Source organism: Fistularia commersonii, chromosome 1, assembly GCF_037954325.1.
Source record: "Fistularia commersonii isolate RoL2024-O1a breed Wild chromosome 1, RoL_Fcom_v1.0, whole genome shotgun sequence".
Classification (NCBI taxonomy): domain Eukaryota; kingdom Metazoa; phylum Chordata; class Actinopteri; order Syngnathiformes; family Fistulariidae; genus Fistularia; species Fistularia commersonii.
The window spans coordinates 28,374,520-28,390,496 of record NC_141284.1 but is presented as its reverse complement, the minus strand read 5'-3'; the positions used below and the strand labels follow the sequence as shown (position 1 = coordinate 28,390,496).

Genomic DNA, 15,977 nt, shown 5'->3' with positions numbered 1-15,977 from the left:
ATCCGATGACATTACATTCGCCTCTCCGCTACCGTTGTTGACTAACCTAGAAAGGGAAGACGCAGGATGTAGAAAGTAATCTGGAGCGCCGGAGGCAGAGCCTCCATTATTTTCTATGACAAGTTGCACCGCGGCTCTTGACGCCAAAAGCTTCAGACGCCCCGGTTTATTCTTCTACGCGGTGAGCCTATAGAGCAACGACACTAAACAGTAAACGGTTTCCACTTATATATTTCTTTCATCACCTTGAGGTTTCAAAGCTCTTTATACTGGATTATTATCCACACACACACACACACACACACGCACGCTAACTCTCTTGGCCAAGAAGAATCAGGAATCAAACCGCCGACCTTCATATCGTGGGGGAGGGCAGACGTTTGCTCGCCCAGCTGAGCCGCAGCTGCCCAATACATGCGCCGCTAATATCAGCCTCGCCCTTTGGCTACCTGGAGGGTGATAAAATAATTGAATCTTGTGGCTCTTCTAGTCCCCCAAAATGCTATCAGGCCAGAAGAATCAAATTAGGGCAGTTAAACAGATCGCTTCTTGGAGGTTGGGACTCCACCGCTGTGCATCTGCTGCTCTCCTAATTTAAGGCGATGAGGAAAAGTCTTTTTGGGTCCCATGACCAAGAAGCAGACCAGTATTTCTGCAGTCTGGCTGCCCAAAACACTCACTGTGACAGGGCCAGGTGCTAAGAAGGGATGTAAGTGTGTGTGTGCATTTAAATCTTTGACATGGTATAGGAAAAATACATGTGTACGTTGCATAAAGGTGGGCGTATTCATATCGAATGCATTTCATTGACTCGAGAGAGGCATCGACCCCTTCGTGTTCACTCTTTCCCTGCAAGATAAGCACTAAGAAAGGGGACGGCGACAAGGGTAGCAGGAACACAATACATGGATACAAACTTCGGGGTGGAAGACGACATTGAAGTGGGGACATCACTCCCATTATGTTGTTCTTATTATGAATGTTTTTGTTTCACGGGCACAAAAGCGGAGCCATAAAAATAAAACAACCACAATAAACCATAAATTGTTACAGAGATGATCGGTCTCTGCCCTGATTGTGTCCCGGACGAGGGTGTGATTTCTGGACTCCGTACCGTATAAAGATAGATAGATACCTGGACGCCACTGGGGCATGAGCATTTTCACTTAGTTTGGCTTTTATAAATATTATGCGTTGTGTGTTTTTCAATTGGGCCAGGTCCCTGTGGACGAATCAAAATTAGGATAGAGGAAAATGAATAAATAAACAACCATAGCGGGAAAATAAATCCCTGTTTTTCACCTCGCCTGCGCACACCTGTCTGATCACTAATAATAGGGGCCCGTCTGTTGTAAATAGCAGGCATAAATGGTGTCGGTGCAGGGAGGAGGGTTTAGACTGTGCTCTTCGCTCCTTCGCAGCTCCGCCCACGGAATACGCGATAAGACATGGAGCCGTCCGGCCCGGCGATCCGCACCGTTTACCGTCCAGCTGGGAACGAAGTATGTAAACACCAGGTAGAGAGCCTGCGTCCGGCCCCAGACACACCCCGGCCACCGCGACCGGACATGATGCGGCCATCTGTCAGACTCAAAACATCCCGGCGATCTTCTGTTCCACGGCCTGTTTCTATCACACAGCGGCCGCAGAGGACCTGACCTTTGACCCGGGGTGTAAGACCCATGACATCACCTTAAAGTGACTGGACTCACTCCACAATCGCGCTCATTGTAACACAATCATCGATGGGGGAAGAACGACATCCTCTTACTCATGAGCAACAAAGCGGTTACACAGTCGCTTATCGGAACGGATTTGTTTGTCATTGTTTTATTAAGTGACGTCAAAAAAAAAATAAATAAAATGAGAGAGAGCGTGAAAGCCAACTATTTTCACTCTCACTCACTCTGTGTGTTGGCCAGAAATATAGGAGATTGAACACCTACATGTATGAAATACCTCACATTTCAATGTGGATAGATAGGACAATATTTGAGGCACGAGTGAATCAAGCTACAGCTCATTCTAAGACAGAACATGCTCTGAAAACAACCGGCGACAGCAGACGTTGATTCAACACAAGGGAAGGTATCGGATAGTCGTTGAAATCAGGCTGACATTAAGATAAAACGCTGAACCTACAACCGATGAATTATCAAAACACCTTTAAAAGGCCACACTGTACTTTTGTTAGCCCGCAACACAATATCAACGGCGGCTGTTGTCAGGTTACGACTGAAACGTTCGCCATTTGATACGGCAGCGCGGACGTCACCATGTCCATTCAACCAATTAGCGTCATCTGAACGTCACAGGTGTCCAGAGCCGGGAGGGGAGATGCGACTAACTGGATATTTTACAGCTATTGATCCGAGGATTCTTCAAATCAGGAAGCAAAAGCACAGATAATGACAGAGCGGCGTAGAATCGATATTTGCGGATCGAACCGCGAAGCACCCCAGACATCCACCGCCAAATAACGAGGAAGGCAAACTCACCCCGGGCCGTTGCTGTCCTCCCGACGAGTGACGCCGCCGTCGTTCGCCCCCTCGGTGCCACCTCTGCCGCCCTGCATCTCCTTGGCCTGGTGTTCCACCACCTCCCCCTCGTCCAGGGCGTGGTGGAGCCGGTAATTCACCGTCTTCAGCAGCAGAAACATGGCCGCGATCACACCACAGTAGATTCCCACAATAACCATGGTGGGCGGCAGAGCCTGGGGAATCACGCACAGACGTTGAGAGCGCCGCTGGAACAGAGCACCCTTTAACCTGGCTTGTCTTAATCTTTCCTTCATCGGCCATCTGGCGTCGTTAGAGAACTCACGGGGTAAAATGAAACACAACTTTCATTACCACGCAGTCCTACGCTGACTCTTTGGGCGAAGAACACGACAACGTTCAATGCTTTGACAAAACATCTGCGGTGCAGATTGATCCTGGACTGGACCCTGCGGTCGATGTGAAATCATATGAACTCAGGGACGCAAATGAACAGGTTTTAAAAATCCTGCTGGTAAATATCAAAGTAATATTAGAATCCCCAAATTTGTCAGGCGTTCAAATAAAACGGTTACCGTGACAACCTAAATGACATTATCCATTCAAACAAAACGGCATTTCCTGCTTTTCTGTTTTTAATATTCTGGGATCATTTAGCTGCTCATCATGAACGCTGGACTGCCTCAAACAAACACACACAGACTGAGTCTGATATTAGACAACAACAACAAACAAAAATCAAGTATCTCGAGGTTTCGACACGTCGCAAACGGTGACCTCAAAACCGACCCTGAAATGACGTTTGCCAAATGGATGACGCATCTACAGGTGAGCAGCGCGACGAGAAGAGGATGGATACTCCTCCGTGCCGCATCACGTCCGGCCCGTCGGCACGGAGACGTCAGGAAGGACTGAGGCGGCAAGGCTGACATTTAAAGCGAAGACGTCCGGATGCGTTTGAGAATTCAGTATTTCGTTTGTCCTGGAGGAACGTCAACAGATAGAATGATTTTTTATTTTATTTTTTTTTCATGAAATGATGAAATGAGGACAACACAAAAAAAAAAAAATAGGAAAAGTATCCTCAAAAACTAAACACAGAATTGAACCAGCCTGCAGTCTGCACCTGGAAGTACCGGGTACAACCTTTCGTGCATCTTTTGATAATAAAGCACGTCACGGTTTACTACAATATTTGCTGCCACGCCGTCCGACACGGCCGAGTCCAAATAGCGATTTAAGATGCAGAGTTTTTTGCCGTTGCCGAACCGCGGGCGCAGGCAGGGTCGCGTCTCCTCGTTCCTCCGTTGTCTCCCCGAAGGACGGCGCGGCGGTGAGGAGCAGCCTTCGGATCAGCTGAGTGAAAACCATTGACCTTTAGCCCACAACAGTTGGTTCCCTGAATGCGGCGGATAGCAGAGCGGCCTCCGCTCTGGAGCCAACCCGACAGGTGGAGGTACAACAGTCTGACAGCGATAAATAGATATTCTTACGGATGACCTAGCTAAATGGTATGAAGCGCATGACGCTGACGTGCACTACGAGCACAAAAAGTACATTTCCCTCCGGTTGGTTTTGTGAATTGTCGGATTTTCTGATTTTAGTCGAGCGGTATTTTAGTGTTGTCATGCAGGAGCTCGGTTTGACGCGACAAATTGTGACACAATTTAACGGCAAATAAACGTCGCGAAATGGTGAGTTTGACGCCGGACAGATGTCAACTTGTTTCCGGACACACATCATTTCATACGTGACATTTGAGTTGGATATGAAAATCTGGCTGACGACGGAGCCCGTCGACGGACTCGATTCCGGCCAGCGTGGATGTTCACATTTGGAAGACGGATCCCGGTTAGCCGGCGGTTTAAATCCAGCGCGATCGACGTCTGAACACCAACAGCTGACGCCACAGCCCGGAATCGACCAAACGTCCACGTCTGAACGAGCGGGGAACGGAGATGCGACCAACAGAACGGATCTTTCACTGATAAGCTCGTGATCGGCGGGTTGGATCAATCGCAGACACTCTATAAGGCTGTGACAGGCTGACGCCGGGGTGCTTTTTGACCCCCGTGTCCAACACCTGGACGGGAACCACTCGGCGCCTGAGCTCCTGTGTCTCCACCGTCCTTGAGAAACCAGCTGCTCCAGTTTGCAGCGGCGGCGGCGGCGCTCAGACCTGCACAGACCGCAGAGCTGACCCGTGTGATTTCGCTGTGGAAACAGAAGCTCACCGCAGGCCCCGTCTGAAACTTCTCGGATGGAAATTTCCTGACATGATGGACATTTACACATGACGCGTATTAACTGTCCCATGAGGAGACTGAGATGGTCGGGTCATGGACGGAGGAGGGAGAGGGGATATATCGCTAGACGGATGCTGGAATCGGAGGTCAGTGACAAGATTGATGGACGAAGCGAGAGAGGATATGAAGGTTAGCGTGAGAGAGGAGGATCCAGAGATGGGGTTAGATCAGGGGTGGGCAAACTACGGCCTGCGGGCCACATCCGGCCCGTTGGTCTTTTTTATCCGGCCCGCCAAAGATTGGGTACAGAATTCATACTTGACGTGAATGATCGAATTATTGGATCAGTGATTGTGGGAACTCAAACAGGAGATTTTTTTTTCATTTTTGGAGCTACTTAAGAATTTTCCTGATCTGAATGACACAGATCGGCTTTGTGATTTAGCCTTTACACTGGACATACTGACACACATGAATGAGTCGCACGTGAAGCTACAAGGGAAAAAACGGTTTGTGCATGAAATGCAAGAAAACGTCAGACACTTCAAAACCAAGCTGGTTATATTTTGTCAGACAAATGTCGGATGAGTTTGACATGTCCTGTTAACGAATGCGTTTTTTTTTTTTTATATGTATCGTATCTTGTGCCGACCCGGCCCTTCTGTCAAATTTTAAAAGTCAATGCGGCCCCTAAGCCAAAAAGTTTGCCTTGGAGAAGGTGGATTCGATGTGGAGAAAAGCCCAAAGCGGAAAGAAAAGAAGAAGTTTCATAGCCAAGACGGTATACATAGACAACATCTCTTTATGTTGTTGTTATTGTTATTGGAGAACCTGCACTTGGAGTCCCGTTTGGACAGTTTAGAGGGGATCTGCAGGAGAAGTAGACACATAACAACAATACAAATAAAAAATAAAAAAACACCCACGGTGACAAATAATGTCAGAAGACAAGCCTCCGGGTGGGTTTAAGCCTCTCGGAGTGACAGATTACTGTTAGATCCTTGTCAGCTGTGCTCTTCCAGTCACAGCTGGTCGCTTCGACCCCACCGGATCACTACCGACGGGCGGAGAGCGGCTCGGCCGGGGAGGGGGGTCGAATCCCCGGGGAGCGACCCGGCGGCTAACGGCCCCCCTCCCGGTCCACAACCGGGACGGAATTGAACACCGAAAAAAAGCGTTTCGGGTTCCCCGTTGGTTTACTTCACGTTTTTCTGCCAAGCGATGTAGTTTAACGGCGGAGCAAAAACCCACGAAGGGGATTAATTTTCGGACGTTTAGCTAGTTGTTTCGGATAATAGACAGGCGACCGTTATTGGGTCCGGAAACGGCTAACGGGTTGGGGAGTCTTCACATGATTAAAAAGATATTAAAAACAGACACACACACACAAAAAAAGAAACAATAAAGGAGGTGGTAACACTCACCATGTAAAGCGTGAAGGGGAAACATAGCAGAAAGAGCCAGATGTAGAGATGTAGCGCATTGACGAAGGTGTTCTGGTCGGGGTCGTAGAACCAGCCGCCCGTGATGGAAGCCCAGACCCCCTGCCGCAGGATCTGCAGCGTCTGCGACCCCATGGCTTCTTTCCCCTCCGCCGGATCCGAACCCCCGACCCGCCTGACTCGACAACCGGGGCGGACGCGCTTGGCTAGTCGTCGGCGAACATACCGAACGGCGCTCTGTTTTCACACACCGGCCCGAAAATCCCCTCTGCAGCCATCTTCTGCGCTGCTAGCCAGCCAGCCGGCCAGCTGGGGCAGTGTTCCAGTCCTCCAGCGAGGAGCCTCCTATCCCACCACGCCCTGCGAGACGCTTCTTCTTCGTGGCGTCGCCATGGAAGCGGCTCCCGTGGACCGGGAAGGGATTCATCTTTTTTTCCCCCCCGCTTGGATTCCGAAGTCTATTTACGGGTGGGAATATGCATCTCTTTCCCGGTTGGGGTTTAACACTTTAACGGCGGAAAAGTCAGTATAGAATATAGAATTAGCGTGGTTGCAAAAGTGAGCAAACAGCGACATCTAGTGGCCGTTTGGTGAAATGTCTTTTTTTTCCCAAACATCATTTATTGGTGTCAAACGCAGTAAAAACTATACTGCTCAAAAAAATTAAGGGAGCATTTAAACAAAACAATGTAACTCCAAGTTAATCAAACTTGTGTGAAATCAAAGCGTCCACTTTGAAAGCAACGCTGATTCATGTTGACTTGTTTTAAGGACATTAAATCAAAGTTGGATCAGCCTGCCATGTGTTTTTCCACTTTAAGTTTGAGTGTGACTCCAAATTCTGACCTCCATGGGTGTGATTGTGTTGTCAGCACATTCAACAATGTAAAGAACAAAGTATTTGATACAAATATTTCATTCATTGGGATCTAGGAACACTATTTAAGTGTTCCCTTTATTTTTTTGAGCAGTGTATATTCTTTGACTTATTTAATTTCTACTAAGTTCACACAAAAGACCCAGCAACTTTAACTTTTCAGCCTAACCATTTTCACCACAAATCCCCCCCTCAGGTTTTATCGGAATCCGAAAAACGTTATTTATCCTCGGAGGGCAATTGGGGAAAAATACAGATATTATACAGATACATTGATAATTATCTGCTACAGGAGGCAGAACTAGAGGTTGCAGAGATGAAGATGTTGAGGTTCTCTTTGGGGGTGACCAGGATGGAGAGGATCAGGAATGAGTCTATCGGAGGAACAGCACATGTTAGATGTTTTGGAGAGAAGGTCAGAGAAGCCAGACTGAGATAGTTTGGTCATTTACAAAGGAGGGAAAGAGAATATATCGGTAGACGGACGCTGGAAATGGAGCTGCCAGGCAGGAGGTCTCGGGGAAGACCAAAGAGAAGATTTATGGACGTAGTGAGAGAAGATCCAGAGAATAGAATTACATGGAGAAAGTTGATTTGCTGTGGCGACCCCTGAAGGGAAAAGCCCAAAGAAGATATAGATACATTGATAATTAAAGTTATCGAAAATATATGAGGTGACCTGTTACTCTGTTTCAGGGATTTCCAAACAACGTTTGCGGTTATAGGTGCTAAATAAAAATTTGATTAAAAAAAAAAAACTATCCAAAACCGAATTTTTTGTTCAATTTCTGGCCGGACGTATCTTTCTGCATCCTTTCTATGGCTTAAAACCTGGGACAAAACCTCTTAATTTTCTGAAAAGTTTTCAAACACAGTTAAATAATCTGGTAGTTATAAAAAAAACAAAAGGCTTCAATATGTTTCGCAAGGCATGATCTCTCACTTCCCATGACTCAGGGTTTCCAGGAAGCGTTTGGAATCCAGGGGTTTGATCATGTTTCCAGCTCCCAGATAATTTCAATATGAAACGCTAACTAAAGCCAAAATGGAAACCGTTTTTTCGGCAATAAAACAAGCCAGATTGTTTTCCTTTTTTTTTTTATTACATAATAAAATAAAAATAAAACAAGACAAGACTGGGTACATTTCAAACAGATCAGGGAATCTGGGTTTTTTTGCGCGTCCAGCGGTTTCTAATTTCTGTGTTTTAGCAAATTTCCCCAAATACATTGTTGATGCGTTTTACCATAACTGTGATTATTTTAACATGTTTCAGTTATTTAAAGCAAGTATGAAGTGACTATTTTTTTAATTTGTTTTTAATGGAGCAGAACCGTCTACCATCTGCAGCTCCAGGTTGCTTGGAATCTGCCTCTATAGTCAATTGAAATTTTAAAATATTTTTCAGAATTTTTTCTCTTGTTTAGGTGTTTTCAGGTCATTTTTAACTAAACTTAATTTTTTTTTTTTTTCATAAAATAACTTTTGAATCATTTTCTACTCTTTTTGAATTTCGTTTCAATTGTCCGACATTTTGAATTGTGTTACATGATGATTAAAACGTCAACAAGTTTCAAGGTCGTTTGCTTCCGTTCCCGATGTGTTTTCCATGGCTGGAAACTGGAGTCAGCTATTTCCCATGTTATTTTCCGGGACGTGTGGGAACCACACGACTCGTGTCTGCGTTTCGCCCAGAAAAATGGGCTACATCTGATGGGGCGGTAAAGTGACGTGTCTCCTTGTCGAAATGAAAGCACGGCAGTTGATATTTCAATTCCATTAAAGAAAACCAGGGGACAGCGGCGGCGCCGCCACGGCGAGCCGGGGCACGTCTGACCTCCGGAGTCTCTGACGAATGACCCCTCCTACGCCGTCCGCGGTGTCAGGATCTGGAATGTGTTCTAAGCCGGTTCTACGGCGGAAAAAACGGCGCCGAGACAGGAAGTCCCCCCTCGCTGTCTGGTGGACTGAGCCAGTCAGGACGCGAGGAGGACGCCGTATCCTCTCCAAATCCCTCGCAGGCCGGCGGCATTTTCCAGAGCCGGCGGAGAGACGGCGGCCGTTACTGCAGCCGGGCTCGCTTCTCGGGAGGGGGCTTGCCGGGGGGGGCGGGGGCCGACGACTTGGCGGCTGTTTCCCGCTCGTCCGGTTTGACGGCTTCGGCGGGAGGCTCCGGCTCCTTCTTCACCTCCACTGCCGAGACAGGAGGACAAACGGGGGATTTGACTTCGCTGTGACAAAAACCTGCCGCTCGCTCAAAAGCAATCCCTGATGACTAGATGTAATATTTCCAGTTTTATATTGGATTCTGTTTTGTTTTTTTGCGTGTTTTATTACCTTGATTTCATCCAGAGTTGCATGTACCCTTACATTTTTTTTCAAGGATTTTTGTGTAATTTATTCAATTTGCAAATAGTATTTTCTTAATTTTTTCATATAAATTGCAAATCATTTCTTGTTTTTTTTTTTTTTTATGTCAATAAAAAATGCCATTTTAGGCTTTCTGTTTACTGGCTGTTAAATGTCTATTTGTCTTGCTTATATGCAGTGGTAAATTTTGACGTTTAAACTCATCTACCGGGAAAATAAAACCACACACTTCCTGTTCCTTTGTAGTTTTATTTGTATTTCTTATTCTCCCCCCTTTTTTTTATACTGTTTATACAATTTCCTACTATTATTTATTATTGTTATGTTTTACTTGAAACTCTGGCACAACAATTTCCTTCGGGGATAAATAAAGTTGTTCTTATTCTTATTTCTGACTTCTTTTCAAAAGTCATGACAATAACTTTACACCTTTTAATATTTAAGAAATATGAAATGATGCCCTTATCTGAACAGGGTCAGCGACTACACTTTCAAAGTGAGTGTGTGTGTGTGTGTGTGTTTCTGTAAAAATACAGCACACATATTTGGGAGTAAATGCTTGCAAAAAATAGTGTTACATGTTCTTTGGGAGGAGGAAGCAGCTTGCAGGGAAACCACTGGTCTTTGTCAGCCATTCTTACCTGGGATGGGCTTCTCGCCGGGCTTCGGCTGAAAGAAACAGAGAATAAGAACAATGAAAACAAAAAAAAAAAAATCAAACTCTGGAAGCACCAACTCTCTCTCCACACCAGCAAAATGAAATTGTGCACGAGGGGCTCATCCAAGCCCGTTCACTGGGAGCGGCGGGCAAAGAAGGCCTGGCTGAGCACCTGGTAGAACGTCGGGGGAAACTTGGACCGGAGGTCCAGGAGAAGCGTGTCCACGCGGTGCCTCTGGAACAGTGAGCTGGGCTCCTCCTTCTTCTTCGACTTGGGTTTGGCTTTTTCTGCGGGAAGAGGACTTTGTTATCCATCAAAAAGAAAATCTGGGAAGGCAGAAGCAGTGAGTTTAATAGGTTCTCGCTCAGTTTCCTGGATATTTTCCACAACAATCCGGTCATTTAGACGTCTTCCTTCACACATTCAGTGAACTCTGTTAATCTTAAGGTGCTCTCAAAAAAAGCTCTGTACTCCAAATTATAGTTTGAAAAAATATCTACCAAATATTCAGGATTCTTCAGTCAGTTACTTGTCACTTTGTGAAGAGCGCTTTTTGTCTCATTTGCCGATTGGCCGCGTGTTTTCCGGGAACAGATTCCGAACCCCGAACGCGCCACGGCCCGGTAAGAAAGCAGCCGTCGCACCTCTCTCTTCCTGGTCCTTAAAATGCCACCAGTAGCCTTTGGACGGATGATAGCGACAGTATGAAATGGCTTCGTCGAACGCCGACTGGATCCCGTGGACAGCGGAGAGCTGAGAGAGAGAAGAGTCACGTGAATCCACAAAGAAAAAAACTCGACCGCCTACATATTAATGTCATTTTTTTTTTTTCACAACTTCTTACCGCTCTGGAGCTGATTACTGTTCCGAGGTCAGGAGCCTGATACACCACTCCGATTATTATGTAGTAGTAAGCCAAGGGGATCACTGCAGAGGGTAAACAAAGTCCGTGTTAACGTCCGTCACTCTGCGTCAGTCTTATGATCCAATCCAATATCCGATATCAGACTGATCAGTATCTGTATAATGATTGGAAGATGGTGTATGTTCGACGGTGAACAACGCCTTAAAAATAGCACATTATAATCCCAAGCTACCACCTACATCTAACCACGTATCAGCGTCTCAACAACACCGGTGTCAAAGCTGCAACGACAACAAAGATCTTGGACAGATACGACATCGACCGCGCTCATCTGACACTACAGGAACTGACAGGATCTATTTAAATCAGACTCAAGATATAAAAGTCAGACAAGCCGGAAACACGTAGGGCTGCTCACCTTGTGTCGGCGACTGCCTCTGCTGTTTGTGGATGATGTAAAGAATGGGCTCCTGTGCGTGAAGGAGGATGTACTCCACTCCCACCATCTGCCTGACGGGTAAACAGACGCGCACACATAAACCGAGCAGGCAAACACCTGGATAAACCCAACACGCTGATATACAACAGCACAGCAATAAAACCTCTTCTCCTTGTGAAAATGTTTTGATATAAAAAGGGCCAAAATGCTGCCGTTTCGACACATCCCTTGCGTTTTGATTACATAATGCTGTTTGAGATCTTTTACGGATCGTTGTGTTTCACCGACACCTAAGTCTTTGCAAGTACATTTTATTCATTTTTGTCTATTTTTCAAGGGGGTGTTACATACTTCAGATGGTCCAGAGAGAGACGCTGCATTTTCACCACTTCATTGTTACAGGTTCGATCGTAGAAGGGGTTGCTCCTTTCAGAGAAATAGTCCAGGACGTTTCCGGGGTTCAGAATGGGCACCCAGCCGCTGTCCACCCAGGAAATCCCAAGTGGGTTGTCTGAAAGTTTAAGGCGGAGTCGCTGTGTTAAAGGATAACCTTTACAGATGTGCAGTGTTGAGTGGAATGGAGCTGGAACTATTGTTTCAAAATTGCTATGAACTTATTTGATTTTTTTCTTTTTCAGAAATCTGACTAACCTGCTTATTGCCTCTGACATAAAACAGGAAATTGCAAATCTCAATTTCAAAGAGAATGACAAAATGAATTAGAATTTCGACTTTATTTGGGGATCTGCGGGATTTTGGGAGGCCATTTTCCGGGACTTATCAAATCTTTTTACAGTGACAATCAAGCAGATAAAAAAAAAAAAAAAAAAAGAAGAAAACTAGGCATGTACTGATTTCAATAATAGGGAGCTTTTTTGAGAAAAATCACACTATTAATCATGCCATTTCAAGGAATTCTATTCATGGTACATTTGAATTTATAGAAAATGTGCTCCATATAGCTTGTAACATAATGTGTCCCTTCCAATGGCAATGTTGTCACGTGGATCTATACAGCCATAACAGTAGAATATTAAAAGATCTATAAAAACGTGAGAAACGCTCTCATTGTGAAACCAACCCTTTTCTTGCTCTTCCGTGCAACCTGTAACCATTTGTACCCATAGGTTGCAAAATTCTTCCGATATCATCAGAATCCATGTACGCCGGGGCTTTTACACTAGGATTTTTCTTTTTATCCTTGTGACAAATCAAAACATTTGATACGTGCATTGAGGATGATCGATTTTAATTCCACATCGATGTGAAAGATCAGAATGATTTTTGAAGCGTTCACTTGTGTAATGATCAATTGCTATTTTCAGACATTTACCTTTAAATATTTAAAGCTAAAACCGGTACTAGTAGGACGTGGGACGATACATAAAGGATACATAAGTAGATTCGCCTACCAGAGTCTATTTGAATCATTTTGACTTTAAGTCCAGTGTCACTGTAACAACGAAAGAGTCCTTTCATACAGTGAGTTAGCCTTGCCCGAAAAGTAAGTCACGTTGTTCGTCATACTCAAAGACAATCACCCGATAACGGAGTAAGTGCATTAAAAAATATAATTGGTTGAAAATCTCATGTGAAAGTGTCCGAAAAGGACTGAAAAGAAAAGGAAAGCGTCCCGCTTTCGTCGTGAGGCCAGTCGGAAAGGTGGCTATGCTAACCACTGCTAACTTTAGCTTCTTGCGCTAGAAGACAGAGTCCCAACATTAGCTCTTTTAAAAAAGGTCTTAACGTGATGCGACGACTTGTTATCTAAGATTATATGGACTGCATTTACGAGAAAGATGTGCACAGAACTCCCCCCAACCGATAAGAAAACGGCGATTTAGCTACCTCTGAAGTCCACCGACGCCATGGTGTAAACACTCTGTCGCACAAAGATGACGTCGCAAGATCCATTGCATTGCAGTCTGCCTTTTTATGACGTAATCAACCGGCTGATCCACGTTGTTGGGGAAATATGAACCTAAAATACTCATCCTAATTCTGCACTGTCGCAGATGTTGTATTTTTATTGAATAATTTGTGCTCAAAAACACATCATGAATAAGTAATATTTTCTGATGTGGTACTATTAGTAACCAATAATGCGGATCAACTAACCCACTGTCTTTTCTTCAACAGGAATGTAGGATGACACTTAAACACACAATGTACAATAGTTTTTCAGTAACAACCAACACTTGTGCTTTCTCTGCATGAGGCCAGGAAAACAGTAATAGTTTTGTTAAAATACGGCTCTAGTGTGCTCTCTGCTATTACGTAAAAAATTAGGAAAATACAAAGGCAGACATTGAAAAGGGTTTTCATAACCAGTCACACTTTTATTTCTTTCATGGTCTTTATTTGTGGTCATCAGCATTTGTAGATTCCAGAGACACACCCAGACAGCTGAAATCATGGCCTGTGGGCGTCGCACAGCACAGATGGATCCAAAAGCACTTTGAAATTGTTGTTTATAAGCCTGCATTCAAAATGATAATCTCACATATCAACAAGCGAAAAAAAAGAGGCTTTATTTGCCAAATGGGTGCCTGCATTCACACTGAAACGTTAAATGCTCGCGAAGCTAGTACGTGCATTATAACCTGCAGTATGAGTGACATCATGCTGCGTAATGAGGGATTAGAGGCAGACAGGCATGTTGCTCGGGCAAGATGAGACAGGCTTGATCATCTTTATCTGATTCGTCTCAGTGGAAAAGGCTGACTGCATTCCTCCAATTTGAGATCATACCAAGATACTCAAATAGACCCGTTTGAGAAGGAGGAGCTTCCGTCAAGTGTCTACCTATAACAGACTTTCATTTTACGGCCCGCGGTTTTGCTTTTTGATCCGGCCTGACAAACAATTTTCTTTGAATATTTTAACAAGCATTTTCAATCAATATTGAATTTAGAAACTCCGTATTTTTTTCCTTTTGTTTGATTTTGTATGGATGATTACATTCATTCATGATCATTCATGATTTTATAGTTAAAATAAAATGCCAAAAAATTCAAGTATTTGAAGTGCAATTTTCATTTTGTTCAATTTACATGATACCTAGTTAGCACGCGCATAAAAATTGAATATAAAATGTGGCCCGCCAGCCAAAATAATTGCCCACCCCTGACCTATTACATTGATTGTGGCTCCACTTTATGACATGGCTGACACACACTCCGTCACAGACAATTAAGCATAACTCTGAGGCTTAATTCTACAATCAGTGATTCTACTAACACACAAGTGAAACTGTTACTTTTCTCACTTTTCGTGAAATATCAACCCACCAAAAGATCCTACCGAAATTAAAATGGTTTGAGGAGCTTGTAAAGCTCTATTTTAGTTTGGTGAGAAAGCTAAAAACGTTGGGCTAATGGCCAATAAGGGGAAATATATTGGATATATATCCATCCATAGAGCATGCTCAAAGGACGCCATTACATTAGGGTATTATTATTTATTATTCCTATTCCAAAATGCATCTGGTGACTCCCTTAAAGAGCTACAGTATGTAAATGTCCATCAGTGCACTCCTTTCACAAATAAAGACGCCGATGAACAACTAAAATGTCGCACCACAGGACTAAAAGCCTAAAAGATTGCTTGCAGATGGTTAATGCCTGCTGACACAAGTTAAAGACATTAACACAGGGTTAATTGTAGCAAATATTATCCTACTGAAGAGTAATGGCAGCTCATAACTTTCTGCAAGAGGGGCTTTAAATTGAGTCCAATGGCTTAAGAAATGCTACCATGTCTAGACTTTACATAGACAGATACACGTATGGCTACATTTTGCATTTGCAGAGCGTCACAGAGGGGCTAAAATGACTACCGGGTTACAAACATATTTGTAAAAAAGGCAGTTATTCAAAAAGGTTATTGGAGCAATGTATTTTTTTTTTCCTGCACATTTAATCGAGAGTGATTTTGGCACACAGGCCGGATGATGCCTTCTTTTAACGCTTAAGTCTCAAAGATTCAAGGGGATAGTCAACACAAGGAATACATGCCAGGAGGATGTAAAAATAGTTAACAGATGTCTAACATGTGTCATCTGTCGGTCAGTGTTATGCGGCCACCGTGGTCATAAAAAATCCGGTGACTCCTCAAGCAACCTCATAAAAATAAATAAATGAATGAATAAATAGATAAAGTAATAAATGCATAAATCAATGTTTGTTATTCTTGATTATGTCGTGTGCTTAAAAGTTTTTGGTAACATTTAAAGTAACTTAGATCACAAAAAAAAAAAGAAAAGAAAACTCTGTCTCTTATGCTAATGGATCTTTTAGAAGCTATGCTAAGTTAAAGACGTGAAAACAGAAAGTGCAAAGAAGTTCAAGCACTGGCCACAAAAGTAAATAAATCCATGCTGGATCTTTTCCATAGCCTATTTTGGCCATTAAAAAAAGGTTAAAATATCTGCTAAAGAAGCAAGCATGTGTCCAATAAACACTTGTAGCATCTCAGGGCTGAGATACAGGAACAGGGTGAATGAAACCTTCTTCTTCTTCTTCTCCTTCTTCCCTTCCTGGTGGCTGCACCCTTCAGCGGTCGCCATCTGCTTCCTTCTAT

The 15,977-nt window shown here is 44.1% G+C and overlaps 2 protein-coding genes across 3 annotated transcripts in view; both read right to left on the bottom strand.

Moving 5' to 3' along the window:
* pcnx1 (pecanex 1) overlaps positions 1-6,476 on the bottom strand; it is a 43,268-nt gene extending 36,792 nt beyond the window's left edge. For both annotated transcript variants that reach the window (XM_086158655.1, XM_086158665.1), the window contains exons 1-2: positions 6,169-6,476; positions 2,499-2,713 (exon numbers count right to left, since the gene is read on the bottom strand). In XM_086158655.1, the coding sequence (XP_086014781.1) occupies positions 2,499-2,713; positions 6,169-6,321 (368 nt within the window). In that variant the 5' untranslated portion in view covers positions 6,322-6,476. The remainder of the gene's footprint in view (positions 1-2,498; positions 2,714-6,168) is intronic.
* A 1,667-nt stretch (positions 6,477-8,143) lies between these two features.
* Positions 8,144-13,287, bottom strand: med6 (mediator complex subunit 6). Its single transcript, XM_086158644.1, has 8 exons — positions 13,245-13,287; positions 11,748-11,907; positions 11,376-11,467; positions 10,937-11,019; positions 10,737-10,845; positions 10,264-10,379; positions 10,075-10,102; positions 8,144-9,256 (listed from the first exon to the last, which is right to left on the bottom strand). Exons 1-8 carry the CDS (start codon positions 13,264-13,266, stop codon positions 9,126-9,128), a joined length of 741 nt encoding a protein of 246 aa, XP_086014770.1. The 5' UTR covers positions 13,267-13,287; the 3' UTR covers positions 8,144-9,125.
* Between the last annotated feature and the right edge of the window lie 2,690 nt (positions 13,288-15,977).

Coding starts and splice junctions, on each gene's coding strand:
- med6 (XM_086158644.1), bottom strand. CDS start 13,266: ATGGCGTCGGTGGACTTCAGAG. Junction 11,020..11,375: donor GAGGCAGTCGCCGACACAAG/GTGAGCAGCCCT, acceptor TACCCTCTGCAG/TGATCCCCTTGGCTTACTAC. Junction 9,257..10,074: donor CGGCGAGAAGCCCATCCCAG/GTAAGAATGGCT, acceptor CTGTCTCGGCAG/TGGAGGTGAAGAAGGAGCCG.